Source organism: Micropterus salmoides, unplaced genomic scaffold, assembly GCF_014851395.1.
Source record: "Micropterus salmoides isolate LMB-PRFRI ecotype aquatic unplaced genomic scaffold, ASM1485139v1 Ms_hic_scaffold_4, whole genome shotgun sequence".
NCBI classification, from domain to species: domain Eukaryota; kingdom Metazoa; phylum Chordata; class Actinopteri; order Centrarchiformes; family Centrarchidae; genus Micropterus; species Micropterus salmoides.
This window is the reverse complement of record NW_024043372.1, coordinates 24,165,244-24,185,500: the sequence shown is the minus strand read 5'-3', so window position 1 is coordinate 24,185,500 and position 20,257 is coordinate 24,165,244. Positions and strand designations below refer to the sequence as shown.

The 20,257-nt window shown below is 42.8% G+C and overlaps 1 protein-coding gene and 1 long non-coding RNA gene across 3 annotated transcripts in view; one reads left to right on the top strand and one right to left on the bottom strand.

Annotated features, from left to right (window-relative positions):
- Nucleotides 1-15,057, top strand: part of LOC119886310 (low-density lipoprotein receptor-related protein 1-like) — a 99,255-nt gene extending 84,198 nt beyond the window's left edge. The window contains exons 49-89 of one of the 2 annotated variants that reach the window (XM_038696957.1): nt 32-190; nt 431-553; nt 658-774; nt 1,161-1,289; nt 1,372-1,494; nt 1,624-1,764; nt 2,133-2,320; nt 2,403-2,586; nt 2,663-2,748; nt 2,857-2,976; nt 3,177-3,364; nt 3,616-3,821; nt 3,905-4,093; nt 4,207-4,355; nt 4,449-4,542; nt 4,652-4,768; nt 4,941-5,060; nt 5,648-5,770; nt 5,989-6,111; nt 6,204-6,320; nt 7,026-7,132; nt 7,221-7,353; nt 7,484-7,606; nt 7,709-7,831; nt 8,003-8,143; nt 8,236-8,373; nt 8,474-8,593; nt 8,741-9,006; nt 9,121-9,302; nt 9,417-9,523; nt 9,619-9,738; nt 9,902-10,078; nt 10,202-10,342; nt 10,430-10,603; nt 10,957-11,118; nt 11,306-11,486; nt 11,596-11,703; nt 11,892-11,965; nt 12,065-12,158; nt 13,118-13,262; nt 13,361-15,057. In XM_038696957.1, the coding sequence (XP_038552885.1) occupies nt 32-190; nt 431-553; nt 658-774; nt 1,161-1,289; nt 1,372-1,494; nt 1,624-1,764; nt 2,133-2,320; nt 2,403-2,586; nt 2,663-2,748; nt 2,857-2,976; nt 3,177-3,364; nt 3,616-3,821; nt 3,905-4,093; nt 4,207-4,355; nt 4,449-4,542; nt 4,652-4,768; nt 4,941-5,060; nt 5,648-5,770; nt 5,989-6,111; nt 6,204-6,320; nt 7,026-7,132; nt 7,221-7,353; nt 7,484-7,606; nt 7,709-7,831; nt 8,003-8,143; nt 8,236-8,373; nt 8,474-8,593; nt 8,741-9,006; nt 9,121-9,302; nt 9,417-9,523; nt 9,619-9,738; nt 9,902-10,078; nt 10,202-10,342; nt 10,430-10,603; nt 10,957-11,118; nt 11,306-11,486; nt 11,596-11,703; nt 11,892-11,965; nt 12,065-12,158; nt 13,118-13,262; nt 13,361-13,501 (5,753 nt within the window). In that variant the 3' untranslated portion in view covers nt 13,502-15,057. Of the gene's footprint in view, nt 1-31; nt 191-430; nt 554-657; nt 775-1,160; nt 1,290-1,371; nt 1,495-1,623; nt 1,765-2,132; nt 2,321-2,402; nt 2,587-2,662; nt 2,749-2,856; nt 2,977-3,176; nt 3,365-3,615; nt 3,822-3,904; nt 4,094-4,206; nt 4,356-4,448; nt 4,543-4,651; nt 4,769-4,940; nt 5,061-5,647; nt 5,771-5,988; nt 6,115-6,203; nt 6,321-7,025; nt 7,133-7,220; nt 7,354-7,483; nt 7,607-7,708; nt 7,832-8,002; nt 8,144-8,235; nt 8,374-8,473; nt 8,594-8,740; nt 9,007-9,120; nt 9,303-9,416; nt 9,524-9,618; nt 9,739-9,901; nt 10,079-10,201; nt 10,343-10,429; nt 10,604-10,956; nt 11,119-11,305; nt 11,487-11,595; nt 11,704-11,891; nt 11,966-12,064; nt 12,159-13,117; nt 13,263-13,360 lie in introns of both variants that reach the window. The other variant, XM_038696956.1, reaches the window with a different exon arrangement.
- A 288-nt stretch (nt 15,058-15,345) lies between these two features.
- LOC119886313 lies at nt 15,346-18,129 on the bottom strand. Its single transcript, XR_005441469.1, has 3 exons — nt 16,878-18,129; nt 16,528-16,691; nt 15,346-16,353 (listed from the first exon to the last, which is right to left on the bottom strand). It is a non-coding gene; the product is annotated as an uncharacterized LOC119886313 (long non-coding RNA).
- Between the last annotated feature and the right edge of the window lie 2,128 nt (nt 18,130-20,257).

Here is a 20,257-nt window from a genome sequence, read left to right as displayed (position 1 = left end):
AGTATAAAGGAGCCCTTCTCTCTTTGTTAAGCTGCCACGGACTGTTCCAGTTACTTCCGTCTGGGAGTGAAAGGAGTGAAGGGAGTGACATTTCAGAAGTGCGAGTTCACCACACTTTGCTATGCCCCGTCGTGGCAGTGTGATGGAGCTAATGACTGTGGGGACTTCTCAGATGAAAGAAATTGCCCAGGTATTTTATCACCCTCAGACATACACATATTTTGTCACTGCTAGCTAGATTTACAAGTACTATTCAAGGAACATGTGAAATAATTATTTTTTTCACAGATGGATTAGAGTCCAATTTGGATTAATTCAAATGGAACAAAACCAAAACAACCAATGTTTTCATCCATTAAACTGTGGTTATGCTGGCTTAAATCCTTAATGTTTTCTTCTTTAACTTGCCACTTTTCTGTCCCTCTACCAGGGAGCGGGAAAACAAAGTGTCCTACGCCCTTCTTTGCCTGTCCTAGTGGACGCTGCATCCCCATGAGCTGGACTTGTGACAAGGAGAACGACTGTGAGAATGGCGCAGATGAGGTTCACTGTGGTAAGTTTAGAAACTGGGACCTAAACAAGCTGAAGTGCAACAGACCATTACTTTGTTTTGGTGCTTGTATTTTGAACTTCATGCATGATTTCTGGGCCTTCTAGATAAATTCTGCTCAGCCTCTCAGTTTGAGTGCGCGAACCACCGCTGCATTCCCAACCGCTGGGTCTGTGATGGAGCGGATGACTGTGGTGACAACAGCGATGAGGACAGCAAGTGCAGTGAGTGTTGGCCACAAACCTTTAGTGAACACAAACACACGAACCATTAGTGCTCACACATACAGCACCTTTGGACAGGAGATTTCTGTGGGGAAATGTGAACATGCATGACATTCTCAAACTTGGAGGAATCCTCTCATTTGTGGAAATTTAGCTCTTTTAGCTAGAGCTTTAGTCTGCATGCACGTCATCTATTTTGCGTGGTAACTCTGCACAATATTGGCAAAAACATTGCCATGGATGCAAAGAATTTTAACTTCACAGTTTCACAGTATTCCAAAAATATAATTATGTGATTGTGTTCGGGAGTTCACAGCATATTCACAAATGTTTGTGGCAACAAAAGGCATCCAAATCATCTGCAGTAACCTTTCTATGCAACACAGAGACCAAAACCTGCAGTCCCGAGGCATTCCAATGTCCTGGATCACAGAAGTGTATACCTCAGCGTTGGAAGTGTGACGGAGACCAAGACTGTAGTGATGGGGCTGACGAGAGCGTCAAAGCTGGCTGTGGTGAGTGCAGGCTGATGGTAAAAAAAAACATTTTAATAACCCAGAAAGAAAAGCCATAAAACATTGTTTTTTTATGTCTCAGTGTTCAACAACACGTGCAGCAGCAATGAGTTCATGTGCCAGAACCGGCAGTGCATCCCCAAGCACTTTGTGTGTGACCATGACAGCGACTGCAGCGACGGCTCAGATGAGTCCCAGGAGTGTGGTGAGTGGAAACATGACCTCTTATTCCCGATGGGGCAATTTAATAAAATAAAAAAAACTATCTCCTCCCCGCTCTTGCTCTTGGTTTAAACATAGAGTTAAACTCTCCTCCTGTTGTTTCTTGCTGCAGAATATCCGACATGTGGACCCAATGAGTTCCGCTGTGCCAACGGACGCTGCCTCATCCAGAGTTCGTGGGAGTGTGATGGAGACTTTGACTGCCATGACCACTCAGACGAAGCCCCCAAGAACCCACACTGCAATGGTCCAGGTTAGACCCCCACATTCACTCCAGAGACACATTAACTCAGTACTTTAATTGACATCAGTGTGATGTGGCGGTGTGATTTAAAATTTAAAAATGCAGCCAAGACAAAGGACAAACATTATAGCACAAACAGCATATGAGCAGTACAGAAAGTAAACGTGGAGAAGGCATATCCTGTATGAGTACGTATGTTAATGCACATAAAGTGAATATGACACCAATATGTGTTATTATCTTTGTGGCAATTTGAAAGCACTCTTAACAGTCGTTAGTGACATTAATTCCTGAGGCTCTGATTTATCAGAGCACTAATTGAAATTAAATTTTCTCCCTATTTGTTTCTCATTCCATTTCTTTCTCTCATGGAATAGAGAAGAAATGCAACGACACCACGTACGCCTGCAATAATGGCAACTGTGTCAACGAGACATTGCTCTGTGACCATAAGGACGACTGTGGCGATGGCTCAGACGAGCTGAACTGCTTTATTAACGAGTGCCTGAACAGCAAGCTGAGCGGCTGCTCCCAGCTCTGCGAAGACCTTAAAATCGGCTTCAAAGTAAGTGAACGCCATGAAATTCTGACCTGAGTCTGCAGCATGCAGTGTAGCTTTACCTGCTCTGTGTTTTTCCTCCTCACAGTGCAGATGCCACCCTGGCTTCCATCTGAAAGATGACGGGAAGACTTGTGTCGACATAGATGAGTGCACAACCACCTATCCCTGCACGCAGCGTTGCATCAACACACACGGCAGCTTCCACTGCCTGTGTGTGGAGGGTTTCCAGCTTAGCCCCGAAAACCCCACCATATGCAAATCCACCTCTGGTAGGAGACATGACGAGATTAATAACATTCAGGAAGTGTTTACAGTAAATCCACTCACATGTCTTCCTCCCTGCAGATGAGGAACCCTTCCTGATCTTTGCCAACCGCTACTATCTGAGGAAGCTCAATTTAGATGGTTCCAACTACACACTCCTCAAACAGGTGAGACTTGCAGATACAGTACATCCCTTTGAAGCGCTTAAATCCTGCAAACTATTCTGCAGAGGTTTATCTCCGTCCCAGACTAATGCAGCTCCTGTGCTTTGACAGGGCTTGAACAATGCTGTGGCTCTGGACTTCGACTATCGCCAGCAGATGATTTACTGGACAGACGTAACCACCCAGGGCAGCATGATCCGACGCATGCACATCAATGGCAGCAATGTTCAGGTCAGTGTGGCAGCGTCTTGATGAAGGGAAGATAGCGGACACTGAAATGTGCTTCTTGGTTTCAACATAAAACCAGCATTTAAAATGATTAACTAATCTTCATTTGTATGCGTGTGCAGTGAATGCCCAGAAAAAAAAAATTAACTTCATCGCTGTGAGGCACAGATTCCGAAAGTATTCACTGCCTGCTCATTTGTTAGGTCCTTCATCGCACATCACTCAGCAACCCAGACGGTCTGGCAGTCGACTGGGTGGGAGGAAACCTGTACTGGTGCGATAAGGGACGGGACACTATCGAGGTGTCAAAGCTGAATGGAGCGTACCGGACAGTTCTGGTCAACAGCGGCCTGAGAGAGCCACGTGCTGTGGCTGTGGACGTACGCTATGGGTAAGAGTGACATGACAAAACTTAGTTTTAAAAAAAGTTTTCGGATGTGTTCGGATGCCAGATGGGTGGCATTTATTTACTGCAAAGTTAAACTACCTACTGACTTTTAAGTTCTGTAATTTTACGTGATTTTGCAATGTGTTGAAATCATTGTTTTAGTTAACAACCACAAGACATCCAAAAGCTAGTTGGGGTTAAATTCTGATTTGTTATGGCCAATAAACCTAACTAATCCAGCACATCCTTGCCAGGTACTTATACTGGTCAGACTGGGGTGACAGCCCCCACATAGGGAGGATTGGGATGGATGGCACCAACAGGAGTGTCATTGTGGAGGATAAGATCACCTGGCCTAATGGCCTGACGCTGGACTTTGTCAACGACCGCATCTACTGGGCCGACGCTCGAGAGGACTACATCGCCTTTGCCAGCCTGGATGGAACCAACAGACACACAAGTAACACACGCAGAAGCTCAGTTGGTGTGTCGTGGACTTTTCCAGCCGTTGTTACTAACTTATTTTTCTTTGTACCCCTGTAGTTCTGGTTCAGGATATCCCCCACATCTTTGCAATGACTCTGTTTGAGGAGTACATCTACTGGACAGACTGGGAGACAAAGTCCATCAACAGAGCTCATAAAACCCTGGGAACGAACAAGACCGTCCTGATCAGCACCTTGCACAGGCCAATGGATGTCCATATTTACCACCCATACCGCCAGCCTGAAGGTAAAACCAGGTCACCCGTCAATCACATCCACATGTAAATCTTCACCTGTGTCCTGGTCCCTGTCTGATCTGCCCTTAATTCTACTTTTATGTATATTTTCCTTGTTCTTCAGTGGCCAGCCACCCATGCCAAGACAACAATGGAGGCTGCAGTAACCTGTGTCTGCTCTCACCTGGAGGGGGCTACAAGTGTGCCTGTCCCACTAACTTTTATCTGGCAGCCGATGGCAGACAGTGCTTGTCCAACTGCACTGCAAGTCAGGTGAGCTAGCCTGGTGCTGTTGTTTTAGACATTTACCATAGTAACACATTATTAATACGAGAACATAAATCTATTTCTCGTCCGTCCTTTCAGTTTGTTTGCAAAAATGACAAGTGCATTCCATTCTGGTGGAAGTGTGACACTGAAGATGACTGTGGGGACCACTCAGATGAGCCTGCAGACTGCCGTGAGTGATGATTGCGGCCTGACTTTAATACGTTACAATAATATTTCATTGTTGCAGCGTATAACCTTCTTTGTTCTGGTTAATAATGTGCTGTGTTTTGCCACTATAGCTGACTTTAAGTGCAGACCAGGCCAGTTTCAGTGTGGTACAGGCATCTGCACCAACCCAGCCTACATCTGTGATGGAGACAATGACTGCCAAGACAACTCTGATGAGGCCAATTGCGGTACAGTTCAATTCAGTTCAATTTGACTTATGTAGCGCCTATACATAGAAGTTTTCTCATTGCACTTATATATAGAGCAGTTTTAGACCAGCATTTAAATCTTTTTGCTTAGTTGTACCTCTAATAACCTATATCCGCTGTTAACCACTTATTGTTGTCTTTCTGTTTCCAGACATCCATGTTTGCCTGCCAAGTCAGTTTAAATGTAGCCACCCAAGTCGCTGCATCCCTGGCATCTTCCGTTGCAATGGACAGGACAACTGTGGAGAGGGAGAGGATGAGAAAGACTGTCGTGAGTCTAATTGCCCTTCTAGTTCCCTTAAGCCTTCTGTTATTTTTACATTTTTGCCCTCCTAGTGGCAGTGCCTAAGGGAGTCGATCTGCAATAAGTAACAGAAGGACAAGAAATCTCCTTGAACCCTACTGTTTGCAGTGACCCCCTGACTTTTCCTCTATCGCCTTAAGCCACAGTTTCCACTTACATATACTCTATCTCAAAAATCAAAACAGCAGATAGGAAATTGCTGAACACTTTCATGCTCCCCAGAGGATCTCTGTCCAATTTGACCTTTCTTTTAGCAATGCCCTTAGGCCAAATGATGTTTCATAATGTAATTGCCATGACATTTGCTGAGCACATTCATCCTCCACAGAGGGAGATTACATGAACTGTATGTCATGCCATCCTAAGGTCAAAATTTACATTTTAGCTCCTTTACCCGCAAGGCTGTAAGAATAGCAAAATCACCATCTTATGATGTAATGAATGTTGCAGTCTCTAGGGTCCAATGGCAGGGCTTTAGCATGCCATTTGAGGATTTTGTGATTAGGTAGCGATTCTTCTGTATTCAGTGGAGTATCCGTCTGTCTCTTGTGCAGCGGAAGTGACATGTGCCCCCAACCAGTTCCAGTGTGCGATCACCAAGCGCTGTATCCCACGGGTGTGGGTGTGTGACAGGGACAATGACTGTGTGGACGGATCTGATGAGCCTGCCAACTGCAGTAAGATACAGCTCATTATTACTGTAAAAAACAACACCTCTGCTTAAGAAAGAAGTCTCCTCTACAGCATGGACATGGTTCTTGAATTTTTCAACATTAATAAGAACACTATTATCTCTTTGTGATCAGTTAATTCTGTTACAGAAACAGAGTGAGCACGCCTTTATTCCCATACCTAGTGTCAACATGTCTAATCCATTAAATCCTCTCTATTGCAGCTCAAATGACATGTGGTGTGGATGAGTTCCGCTGTAAGGACTCGGGGCGCTGCATCCCGGCACGTTGGAAGTGTGACGGAGAAGATGACTGCGGAGACGCTTCAGATGAACCCAAGGAAGAGTGTGGTAAGGACAGAGTGGTAGATGGAGAAAGAAAGGAAAGAAAGTTGGTAATAGGGCCATGCTTTTGCTTATGATGTCTGTTTGGTGCTCAGATGAGCGGACATGTGAACCTTACCAGTTCCGCTGTAAGAACAACCGCTGCGTGCCGGGCCGCTGGCAATGTGACTACGACAACGACTGTGGGGACAACTCCGACGAAGACAAGTGTGGTAGGTTCCCTTCTGTTTTTCTGCAGCCAAAACCACAGCTCACTGTCTGTGTGAAAACAATGACTTATTATGTGATATGAGCTCTACTGTAAGCAGACTGCTCAGATGCAGTGGGTTATTGTGGTAAGCAATGCACCACCTTTCACTGTGTGTTTGTCTGTTATATTTACTCAACTACACCCATGGTTGAGAGACTTTGATTTCTTTTTGCATTAATTAGTTCTGTGGCCATTTGCACATCTCACATCATCTCATGTCTATTTTGCATTTCACACTGGCCTGTTGATGTGAGCCAGAGGTAGGTGTTTTCACAGTTTCAGCTCAACCATCCACGACCTCAGCTTACCCAATCCTCTATGTTCCCCCCAGCTTGTTTTTCTTGTTTTTTTTGTCTTGTCCTGTGAGCCTTTTCCATCCTACTACCTCCTCCAGCTCCTCCACTATGTATAGCGCAAAATGTTGTACCATTCCCACCTCTGTGCCCCATGAGTCAATCTTGTGCTATGAATTATGAGCTTTATTTTATCCGTGTACGTCTGGCTCTCAACAGAGCACCCTGTATTATTTTTTGCTGTCTGCTCTATTCCCACCTTTCTCTTCTCTTTTCCTTTCCCTTAACGCCTCTCCTTGCTCCTTGCCTCAGCTCACTTTTCCGGCTTTATTATCAGCTCTCATCCTTCTAAGCTTTCTTCTCTCTGACCTCAGTGCCTCGTCAGTGCTCGGAGAGCGAATTTTCCTGCACAAACGGCCGTTGCATCGCCGGACGCTGGAAGTGCGATGGGGACCACGATTGCGCTGATGGGTCAGATGAGGTATCGCCCAACGCATTTCCTCCCTCATTAACAATCTGCTTTGACCAAACAGGGGCACTAACGAACATAATTCTTTGTTTTGGTTCAGAATGGCTGTGATGTGAAGTGTGACAGTGATCAGTTCCAATGCAAAAATGGCCATTGCATCCCCATCCGCTGGCGCTGTGATGCTGACGCAGACTGCAAGGACGGCAGTGATGAGGAGAAATGTGACAGTGGTGGTAAGAAACACATGCTTATTCTCACCTGGATGCTTATCCAAACGTGTGGTGCTGAAGACGTGGATGCATTTAGCAGCTGATCTTATGTATCGTTCATTCCTCTTCCTCTTCTGTCAACATCGTCTTTCAGTGGGTAGACTCTGCCCCCAGGATGAGTTCCAGTGCAACAACACTCTTTGTAAACCCCTGGGCTGGAGGTGTGACGGCGAGGACGACTGTGGAGACAACTCAGACGAGAATCCAGAAGATTGTGGTGAGAATCACTGCGTTTCAAATGTTGACGGTATTCCTGAAGACCATTTGCTTTAATACGGTCTCCTTTCTTTCCTAATGTTTCCCTGCTTCTGGCCCTTAGTTAAATTCCAGTGCCCTCCCACAAGGCAGTTTCGCTGTCATAATGATCGTGTGTGTCTGCCATTATCAAAACGCTGTGATGGTGTTAACAACTGCGGGGACAGCAGCGATGAAGTCAATTGCCGTAAGTTTGTTTATCCTTTGTTTCAAAGTCTTACTAGCTTACTGTAGAGTCACATTAACAACTCAATTTATTTAAATTGCAATAGGATGTGACTCTAAATTGTGGATTGGGATGGCTTTTGCATGTGTTAACCAGGGTAATGACCTCTCTGTGACCCCTATACTCCTCCAGAATTGCCTCCTCCCATCCCAGTATGTCAAAAGGATGAGTTCCGGTGCTCCAATGGCCGTTGCATCAGCTCTGTCCTACGCTGCAACTACTTCAACGACTGTGAAGACAATGGCTCTGATGAAATCAACTGCAATAAGAAAGGTGTGTTGTGTCACTGTATTGTTATCTTAATGACTGTAGATCCTGCGGGGATTATCAGTGTGAATGCATGCTACCTGCTTCTGTGCTTGCAGACACAGTGCTGAATGATTGCCGCAGTAACAGGACAGTGTGTGGAGATGGAGATGAAGCTCATTGCGTGGTGAATGGCACCGACTCTTTCTGCACCTGCAAACCCGGCTTCCAGTCCAACGGACGTAACAGATGTGAAGGTAGAGTTTCCTCTTTCCCTTGCTCCAGTTTGCAGTCTGCGCTTGATGTCTTAAAACCTGTGTGCGATGTGTATCGTGTTGCCTTTGGGTGTTTTCACAGATAAGAACGAGTGTAAGCAGTTTGGAATGTGTTCCCACATCTGCAACAACACTAAGGGTTCCCACAAGTGCAGCTGCCACAAGTACTTCACCAGAATCAATGACACCTGCAAGGCTGATGGTCAGTACTTCTACCCTAAGTGACACTTGTTAGCTTTCCAAGCTCATGTTTATCTATGTATGCACTCTAATTACACTGAATTTTGCTTACCTGCCTTAAATAGTTTTCACACCTCTGCTCTACTACATTCAACTGTTGCATCCCCAGCTCCAAGACAAGTGCTCTACATTGCTGACGATAGTGAGATCCGCAGTCTGGACCCTTCCATGCCAAACTGGCGCTATGAGCAGATCTTCCAGGGTGATGCCAACGTGCGCATTGACGCCATGGACCTGCATGTCAAGACGAACCGCATTTACTGGACAAACTGGCACACAGGGCGCATTTCTTCCTATGATTTGCCTTCTTCCGCCTCCTCCCCCAATAGCAACCGTAACCAAGGTCAAAGTGACTCGAGGGTCACAAACGTGGAGGTAGGTGTTTATATATGTGCTTGTGCTTGCATGCATGCATAAAAATAAACAAGACAAGGTAAATGCATGTGTGTCCAATTTTGGAGGGTCTTAGTGCTGTTCCTCTGTGTTCAGATCCCTGATCTGAAGATGCCCCGTGGCATTGCTGTGGACTGGGTGGCAGGGAACTTGTACTGGACTGACTCCGGCAGAGACGTCATTGAGGTGGCTCAACTAAGTGGAGGACGCCACCGCAAAACTCTCATCTCCGGCATGATTGATGAGCCTTACGCCATCGTAGTCGACCCCCAGAGAGGGTGAGCGGGAGACTTGGGGACTTTAGCTACTTGTAGAAAATTACAAGAACGCAAATTGAGATTTAATGATGATAACAACAGCAGTGATAAATGCTTTTACATTTCCTTCGTTAGGAAAATGTACTGGGCAGACTGGGGGAACCACCCCAAGATTGAAACAGCTGCTATGGATGGAACCATGAGAGAGATGCTGGTGGAGGAAAACATCCAGTGGCCAACTGGTAAAACATGCACACAAATATACAGAAATACTCCTCCTTAATCATCTGTTCTCACTCAAACCTTTTGTAATACTGCTCTGTATCTCCCCATGTAGGTCTAGCAGTGGACTACTTCAACGAGCGCCTGTACTGGGCCGATGCTAAACTCTCCTTGATCTGCAGTGTGAGACTGAATGGCAGCGATGCAGTTGTGGCTGTAAACAGCATTAAGAACAGTTGAGTGGCACAGCTTGTATTGTAATCCATACTAATGATCAGTCTTTACTAGTCAGGACTCGGTTGCAATTTGATGCGGGTGGATGACGCAAAAATGTGTGTATTTTAGCATGTACACGGTCTGTGAAACTTCCATAACATGTCCTCTCTGTTTCTGCACAGAGCTCCATCACCCCTTCAGCATCGATGTCTTTGAGGACTACATCTACGGCGTCACCTACATCAACAACTACGTCTTCCGAGTGAATAAGTTTGGCAAAGGCCCGATTGAGAACTTGACAACTGGAATGAACCACGCCACAGATATAGTTTTGTACCACCGCTACAAGCAACCTGAGAGTGAGTAGAAAACAAACAGGAGCCATGCTCACTAAAACAAAGAACGTGAACAAGAGAGGATTAAAGCACGTAGTTAGTTTTCCCTATTTTTATGCTGGTTTTCTCTCTCTTTGTCTTTCTCAGTGACTAATCCCTGCGACAGGAAGAAATGTGAATGGTTGTGTCTGCTGAGCCCCAGTGGACCAGTCTGCATCTGTCCCAATGGACGCACGCTGGACAATGGCACATGTGTGGAGCTGCCCCCTCCCACACTGTCTCCTATCTGTGAGTAAAACACACCCATACACAGAAACCACACGGACACTTGCTTCAAGATCATTCTGTGTGACTGAAAAACGTCATCATCTACAGCTCCTCCCAGCGGTCCCTGCTTGGTCCAGTGTATGAACGGAGGCAGTTGTTTCCTGAACGCCCACAAGCAGCCAAAGTGTCGCTGCCAGCCTAATTATGGAGGAGATCGATGTGAGATTGACCAGTGCAGGGACTACTGCAAGAATGGAGGCACATGCACGCCTTCCCCCACAGGTAAGATATGGATATTGCAAGCTGTTTTTGGTATTTTGTAATTAAATGCAAAGCTTAAATAACACTGTGTTTCTGTTGGCCCTGTAGTATCAGTATACCTATACCTATAGGAATTTGACTCCGGTCTTACATTGCTCTCAATATACATATGCAGAACAAGCATAAACAAACAGGACCAAAATATCAACAAAAAAACAGATTCAAACTACCACGTACAGATACACACAAACATCAAAACAACAACATTTGTAGACAGCAAGACAATTGTGCAAATGAACAGAGTGCAAAGGGTTACAACAATGAAAAATAGTCAGGTGAAGCGGATGTTGAGAGATATGTCTGCCCTTCCACAGGCTCTCCTACCTGTCGATGCCTGACAGGCTTTACAGGGCCAAACTGTAACCTGCACACCTGTAAGGATTACTGCAAAAATGGAGGCAACTGTTCAGTCAGCGCTGGAAACCAGCCAACCTGCCGCTGCCCCTCTGACTTCCTAGGCGACCAGTGCCAGTACAGTGAGTGCTCCCACTGTCTAGCCGGCACACACGTTTACAAATGTTTAAATACTTCTTCTGACCAATGAGGAACATAACAGTAAAGACAGAACTGCAATCGGAGTACCTGTAGTAAATTATGATGTGGCTGTTAAGCAGTACACTTACATGTTTATGTTTATATACGTGTGTGTGTTTGTGTGAGCAGGAAGCTGTGAAGGCCACTGCCTGAACAAAGGTACGTGTCTACAGAGTGAAAATGGATCCAAACTGTGCCGCTGTCTGCCTCAGTACACTGGCAGCACGTGTGAGATTGACAAGTGCCACTATTGTCGTGACGGCGAGTGTATCCCCAGCACTTATAGGTCTACAGGGGACTTCACCTGCCGGTAAGAGCGCTCACACACACACACATTTCTTTTACCGCCAACATACGTGCACATGCAAAGTTGTCTAGTCTTTCTCATTGCTACTCACAGTTTGTTCTATTTTCAACAGCTGCACAAATGGAAGAGTCCTGCCCAGCTGTTACACATGTGATACAAATGAGTACTGTGCAAACGGCCAGTGCTCTATAAACCCCATAACCCGCCTTCCAGAGTGCAGGTGAGGAGCAGTGTTTACAACCATAATTGTTAACATTTGAGTCTAAATATCTCCCAAGAATTATTGCATACATGAATATCTCCATTTCGCCTCTCTCTTCTTGTGTGTGTGTGTGTGTGTGTGTGTGTGTGTGTGTGTGTGTGTGTGTGTGTGTGTGTGTGTGTGTGTGTGTGTGTGTGTGTGTGTAGATGTTCACCTGGCTGGTCAGGGCATCGCTGTGAGTCCGTGGCCAGTAGTAATGGTGGCTCAAGTTCAGGCGGACGTAAGTCAACACTTTCGCCACATCAAAAATAGAAGTTTCTTGAGTAGATTGGATGATTAAGGGTGACTTTGCTAAATTTCTCTATGTTTGTGTGCATAGGCACAGCCTCCATAGTGATCCCCGTGCTGCTACTGCTGCTGCTGGTTCTGCTTACTGCAGGAGCGTTGTTCTGGTATAGAAGGCGGATGAGAGGGTGAGTAACAGCAACAACATCTAAACAAGTGACAGTCAAGACCTCTTTTTGCCTTTATATTCTTTCTTTCTTTCTTTCCCTCCCTCTTTCTCTTCTTTCCTTTCGTCCGTCTATACTTTTCCTCTCCTCTGTAATGGCATCTCTTCTGTTCCTCAGGTCTAGCCGGCCCGGCAAAACCGGCTCCAGACGCTTGCGGTAACGGTTGCCAGGGTTACACTTTCCTTCCATACCCTCATTCAGTTGTGCATCCTGATGCTCTCTCTCTCTCTCACTCACTCTGTCTTTTCCTTACCCATAAGTTGCAAGTCATAAGTCTTGCTGTGCAGTGTTTTGTCCTGTGATGAATGTCGCACCATTCCCTCAGATGTTCGTGGGAGCTGTAGCTCCTGCAGAATCTCTCCTGTCTGATCGCCCAGAGCGGCTCAAGGCAGATCTATTGAAAAGATGCATTGAATAGATCTGTCTACACACTAGCCAGTGCTGTAGATCTGTCATGCTGTTGTCCATCATATAGTGCCATTTTGTACTTACTGTACTGTGCTGTGGTTTGTTTTGTGGTAGCGTCTCTCAAAGTGAGAGGTGGACAGTGTGACAGCATTCTTCCAAGCTCAGATTGGAAAATGCAGTGTGAAAAATCCAGCATTTCTTTGAGGCAGGTACCATAGTCGATGCAGATATTCATAGTATATTTTAGAGGGTCTCTTGTGGATTAATTGTCGTCATAAAGGATAGTCCTGTATCCAGGTCCACTGTGCCTGGATCTGTAATGGGCTACATGAATGCTGGGTTTGTGTTGGTGCCTGTACTGTGGCTTAGTTCCTTCAGCCTGGATGGTGTTGAGAGTCATGTGATGCCTTTTACCTCCCTTCATATTGTGGCTGTGTCCCCGCTTGCAGTGTTTAGGCTCTTATAACCTTGAATAAGACACAGGTCTGACTGTGCCCTTGTATCTTGTGTAGGGCAAAGGGCTTCCAGCACCAAAGGATGACCAACGGGGCCATGAATGTAGAGATTGGAAACCCTGCCTACAAGATCTACGAGGGCGAGCCAGATGACGACGCCGGAGAGCTGCTGGACGCAGACTTCACGCTGGACCCAGAGAAGGTGCAGAAATAATACCAGACACACATATATATATATACACACATTACATAAATGCACATATATATTTTATCTAATGGATGATTTTTGACCCTTTCTAGCCCACCAACTTTACAAACCCAGTATACGCCACTCTGTACATGGGAGCTCACAACAGTCGCAACTCTCTGGCCAGCACAGATGAGAAGAAGGAGTTGCTGTCACGTGGAGACGAGGAGCCCCTTGTGGACCCCCTGGCATAGACTGTCCATTGGCGCAGATCACGCAATTCAAAACACACCCCACTTCTTGCCTTTAAAAGAAAAATAAAACGGAGAAAAAAAAATTGACAAAGTGTGAGAGAAAATTCATAAAAAGTGTGAACACTGTATAAAATGTACAAAAATGAAGGACTACTTTTGTATGTGATTGCAGTATTATATTTTGTTCTTTTGAGATTCCTCTGGTCAAAAATGAATAACATTTTCTATGAGAGATTTTTAATTTACACTTTGTCCCTTACCCTTTACCTAAATAGCCACTACCTCTGTGCAAAATGAAATGGAAACAAGAAAATCAGAAGAAAAGACGCTATCATTGGAGCAATTTTAATTTTTTATTTTTGTATGAATTGTATAGAAAAGAAAAAAACATTGTTCCATTTCACCAGTGCCAACTGTTTGTTGTTCGTGTTGACTTTGAGCGGGAAAGGCAAAACTCAAAGTTTTCTAAATCGGTACATAATGTTGTCTTGCTGGGTTTCTCAGCAAGACTGTGTGAGACAGATTTGTGTATAGCACATGTAAACTCTCAATACCAGATGGCAACTACAGTATTTCCACATAATTTCTTCTCAGAGAACAATGTCCATAAAATGATTGTGTTGTCTTCCTTGCACAGAATTCACATTTTACGGTATAGTGTGTACTGTAGGCTTTATACCGTAAGATGTAAAACAGGTATGTTTGTTTTTAATCACATGGGATGACAGTGGAAGCTCATGTGTTGCTGAAGTGAGAGGATGAGAGGCGTTTTGGTGTGCGATTACGGAGTTGGAGAGTGAGGAAGGTGGTCTTGGGTTAAACATTCCAGGCAGAGTGGTGGGTGGAGGGAACCGATGTAAAGAGATGTAAATGGTGAATGCCTCCATGGGTGAGCAGTGGGCTGTGCGTGCATGCCCACACCACAGCTCGCTAGTAATGGGAGGGCCACGGCAGATCCAAGACTTAGATAGACAATGTCATGTCTGTGTCATTTAGTTGTCTGTTACAAGGGTCTTCCTCCAGAAGGAAAGGGAGGCTGCAATTATGGTAAAATGGAAGGAAAAAAATTATCGAGATGGGTCTTTGGCTTGTCTTTTATTCCTCCAGTCTTTTTTTTTTTTTGTAAAGACCAGACAACATCCATCTGGTCTTGTGAGTAGATTTATCTTTCTACTATTAGAGGATTGAAGTCTGTACGTTCACAGTTTTGTAATGACTCAATCTTAAGTGCATTATGTTGATTTGGTCCTTAGCATTTCTCTGCTCTTCTTGAGCTCTTTCTAATCTCTCACTCTCCTCTGTGCCCTGCTGCTGCTAATGCAACCATTCTGGTCGCTCTGACACGTCCTTACGCTCAGCCTGTCCCAAAATGCTGCTTCTGTCAGAAATGTGTCAGCCATATCTTAATGCATGTGAAAAGTAACACCAATCTTTAATGTAACAACAATAACAAGTTTTGTTTTTATTTTGCTTATCTGTCAGCAAGTGTTATTGTATGCTGTTGTATATGTTTTGTCTTTAATTGAGAGAGAAGTACAATCATTTTACCTAAAGAACATTTTTGCAAAATCATACATGCATTTTCAGAATTGTTTTTTGATTAGTCCTTGTGTTTTTTTTAAATGAACAATGACATATAGCTTTTATAGTACACGATGCATGGAGGCGCAGGCTTTCTTCTGGAAAGAGAATAATGTTTAATTTTTGCTGGAGTACTTTACAAACTAAATAACAGATATTGTTATAAATAAAATTTTAAAAATTGTACAGAAGACAAACCAACGTATTGTGTGTTTTTTTCCACACCATTTGCTGATAAATGAAATAATACTGTGACCAGTCAGTGTAGGTTGATTAATAATTTATTAGGTAGTAAATCAGACCATGTGTGCTGTATACATAAAAGCTTAGGTCAGTGGTGGATGAAGTACAAAAATCCTGTATTTGAGTAAAAGAACAAAAGAACCTGCTTTTAAAAATACTTCAGCATTAAAAGAAAAACAGAAAACAGTAAATCAGACCATGTGTACTGTAGACATTAAATACAGTTACACTGATATATGCAGATTTAAGTCTTATACTGAAAACTTTATTGGTGAGGATAATACATGTTACTAAACCATAAAGTCTAAAGCTGTTAATGCTGTCGGGTGCACCTCAATACCCCTACTGATATGAAAAATAACAAGAACAGAGAGCATACAGCCATATGTGCATTCCTGTAAATACATGTTGTAAATACTATCAGGATATGAAAATTCTTAAGTGAATTTCAGTGGCACCACAGTGTTGAGTGAAGCTCAGAGGTGATGTGGCAGTCTTCTGGTACAGATGAAGGAGAGCTCTGACAGCGTGGCTCTCCATTGACACAGATCTTTTGTAGCAAGCTTTGACTTTGCCTTGACTGATTCCTTCAAGTCCACACCAAACTTAGCTTTGATGGCTACGTGCTCATCGTAGGAAGTAGTCATCAACCTCAAGTAGCCCTCCTCCATGGTTAGTCCAGCAACAACGAGAGGGTCTTTGATGCTCCCGCCTATGTTCAGTGAAGTGTTGAAGTTTTCTGTTATGCATTTAAGTACTTACTGATAGCATCTTGTTTTTGTCTTGGCCCACATACGGTCATTTCTTCAGAGGACAGGGTAAGCATGAGCTTGTTCTCAGGTCACATCCACTTCTGCCTCCATTTGAACTCCATTCTCTTTCTCGATATGTTGAATTTCCTCCTTGTAGATGTGGTTCACATACCAGTAATGGCGCACTGGGACAGAACAAGGAAATGTCTCCTCTACTGCTGTAGAAACTGCTCCTGCACTGCTGAAACTACTTTGTTCCACCTACTTCACTCGCAGCTGGACAAAGATACAAAGCAGTAATTTAGTAAAAAGCATTCATTATTTATGTAATTCATTCCTACTGATTTACTACTCAGCACATACATCTTCCACCTAGATAAAAAAAACAATGAATGAATAAAAACGAACTTAATGTGATTCATTTGCACTTCTTTGCTGCACGGTACATACATCTTGTGGCTCTGAAACGCATGAAGCAGGAAGGTCCATTGAAGCTTCCTCTGGTATTTGTGTCTTCAGCTCTGGTGGTGTCACACTAACAGACATTATTGTGATGGTTCTCCCATCTCACCTGGTCAGTGTTTGTCCACTCAATTTCTGAAGCTTACTCAGGGCTTACAAGAAGAAAAGATGACAAAATAAATTTGCCTCCAAAACAAAAAAAGAAAAGAACAACAAACTGAATTGCAAAACCAATATTAATACAGGATGCAGCTTAAAATTTATTGTATTAGACTCAACATCAAATGTTTGTAATAAATGTGCAATTACATTTTTGCTTTGAAACAGTCATACTTTACCTGCAGCAGGTTTAAGCGTTATCACAGCTCTCCCATCTTCTGATACATTTGAAATGTAGCATTCTCCTTTAAATTGTTGGACCAAGTCTGAAGAACCTTCTCTAATTCTACTTTACATTTCTGTGGTTGAGCACCTTCTGACCACCTGACTGAGAGAGCGACTTAAACTTCATCTTCGTCTTGTGATAAAGTCATCAGAGCCAGAAAACATGCTACAGTAAATGCCAGTGTATTACTAACAAGATAGCAGAAACTCCTCCATGCCATTCAGCTTAGTAAAATGTCTGGTTTAAAAATAACTTGTTCTAGAATTGTAAGAATAGAAATACAAAGTGAATGACTCCACTGGCACAGTCTCAAAACAGAGAAAAAGCAAATGATTACTTATTTATACTTAAATTGCAGTGATGTTGAAGTTAGCTCCTTAGTTATAATATTGCTTTCATGTTCTCTATACTATATTGGGGGTAATATACTATATATGTGTTGTATAAATATGTAAATGTTGTGTTTTAACTAAACTAACATTGCTTTAATGGAATTAATTATACATACTGTTAACAACATTCTGTGCTGTATAATAATAAGTGGTCATCCTCAATACAGCAGAGAGCAACAGGCTGTGGTTATTTGGAACTGGCATAGTCTGTCCTTCATTTTCATTCTTTTACTTTCCCCTACACAGAAAATCATACAGGCCTGCTGGAACTCAACCTGCATTTTCTAAGCACTGATTTTTAGTTTCTAAAAAGTGCTTATGTCTTGGAAATGGAAAAAATTACTCTGCAAATGGTTACACACTCTACAACAGTTTGAAGTGATATGTGTTATTGAACATGTGAGCACACACACTGCTGGTTTTCATTCCCTTCAGTACACTATAACCATGAAGACAGGATATTTAAATTAAAAAACACAATTGTGGTACTTAATACTTAAAAACACAAAGAATTTTCAATGTTCAGCTTCAGTTTGCAGACTTGTCTAATGCAGCTCCTCTGCGTCACTGCCTGAATATGAATTCATGACCCATTTGTCTCACCTTCTCCTGGCTTTACTTTAAACGCTGCTTCTTCCTGATAAATGAAAACGAAAGTGTTGTAGCTCCACGAAACGAGTGACGTCACACTGAAAGACCCACACCATTACAAACAAACGCAGCTGCGGACTTTTCACGATGCTGAAGTTAGCTTCCGATAACTTACGTTGCTGAGCGACCGAATCTCCGTTTTTTGCACCTCTTACTGTTATTTTAGGCAAAGCCTTAACGCTATCTGAAACACTTTTTTAGATTTGAAAAAACTTTATTTTATTTGTGAAAATGACAACATGCAGACCACATTAGACCAGGTCCAGATCCAAAACCACTATACCTAGAGCTCTCAAATCTGGACTAGATTGTCCGACAGAGGCTAAAGTTTCAATCAAACATAGTTTCAGATTTGTGAAACCTTTATTCAATTTGTGAAAATGCTTTAAAGGACGATTTCACTGCTTTTTTCATGTGTAGACCACATTAGACCAGGTCCAGATCCAAAACCACTTTACCTAGAGCTCTCAAATCTGGGCTAGATTGTCCAAGAGAGGCTAAAGTTTCAATCAAACATAGTTTCAGATTTGTGAAACCTTTATTCTTCTTGTGAAAATGCTTTAAATGGCGATTTCACTGCTTTTTTCATGTGTAGACAACATTACACCAGGGCTTGATCCAAAACCATTACACCTAGAGATCTCAAATCTGGACTAGATAAAACGTGGTTTTAGATTTGGGAAGAATGTATTCTGTTTGTGAAAATGAAAAAAGGGTGATAGTTCAATGCTTTTTTCACACCAAGTGACCTGGCCTTACAGCCTTTTGACAACTCTGCCTCTGATTGGTTAGTACTCCACTGATTAGGCTGGTTAAGGTTGGGGTTATGATGGGATTAGGGTTAGCCAGTCAGAGTCAGAGTAGGGGGCAGGATATGAGGCAAAATGTGTTTTCTTCAAATGATATTTGTTGGATAAATGGTTGGGAAAACATGTAGTATATGTTGTGATTTTTTATTTAAGTATTCCAGTTTTTAGCTTTTTCCTGTCTGCCATAAGCCTGTATCTGTTTAAACTGGTGTCTTGTGTTATCACTGTAGACACAGTAAACTCTGTAATTATCTTGCATTTTGAGTCTCTGAGTCTGTCAAAGTCCAGAGCCTTCATAATGCAAATAAATAAGAACATATTAAACACATAGTAAAACACTTAAATGCATTGATTAATGTAATGGAATGTACAGTAACTAAGTACATTTTGTACTTTTATTTTGGAGTATATTCACAGTGTGGTAGTACTTTTACTTAAGTATAAGATCTGAACAATTCTTTTACCTCTGATTATGTTTATGATGTGTTTATATATTGTATAGATTATGTATTTACTATGTACTAACGATAGACATCATCTACAGGCATCAACAGAGAAATTGCAAAACCTCCACTCTCAGTTACATCCAAATAAAACCCAATATTAACACATTAATGCATTGATTCGGCCCATTTTTGTAGCTCTAGGTACACAGTTTGGTTTAATATGGTATCACTGTGTAACAAACTGCAACAAAAACAAAAAAATATGTAGCACTACAAATACAGTTTATTTACTTTTATAAGGTTAGCAATATTGCTAACAACCTTATGCCAATAATGCCTCGACCATGGAGAGTTTTTCCGGTTGTGTCCATTCTGCTGACATTACCTGAACGCATCACAAGTAACAGGACATGAGATTGGCTGGTTTGCGCGGGCAACCAGGTCTACTTCATGGTATATTACAAAGTTTTTGCAGTAGCCCAACTTAGTGAAATCGTCCTTTAAAGTATTTTCAGAAATTGAATAAAGGTTTCACAAATCTGAAATTATGTTTGATTGAAACTTTAGCCTCTCTTGGACAATCTAGTCCAGATTTGAGAGCTCTAGGTATAGTGGTTTTGGATCTGGACCTGGTATAATGTGGTCTACAAGTGGAGAAAAAAGTGTTTCAGACAGCGTTAAGGCTTTGCCTAAAATGCATAAGAGCTTTCACAGCAGTAAGAGGTGCAAAAAACGGAGATTTGGTCGCTCAGCAACGTAAGTTAACTTGCACTTAATTCCCCCTTAACTGCCGAATCGGAAGCTAACTTCAGCGTCGTGAACTTTTCTCTATTAATAACTGAAGTCAGCTTTAAAAGATTTTTTACTCACGACATTAGGCTACAATTTGGAGGTACCGCTGCTTAACTTTATTTTACTCCATTTCAGGGGAAATGCTGTTTAATATATTTATTATGCCACTTTATTTGGAAGTTACTTTACAGACCCAGCAGCAACTTTAGCCTATTATAAAGCGGATAAACTTAGACCCACCTT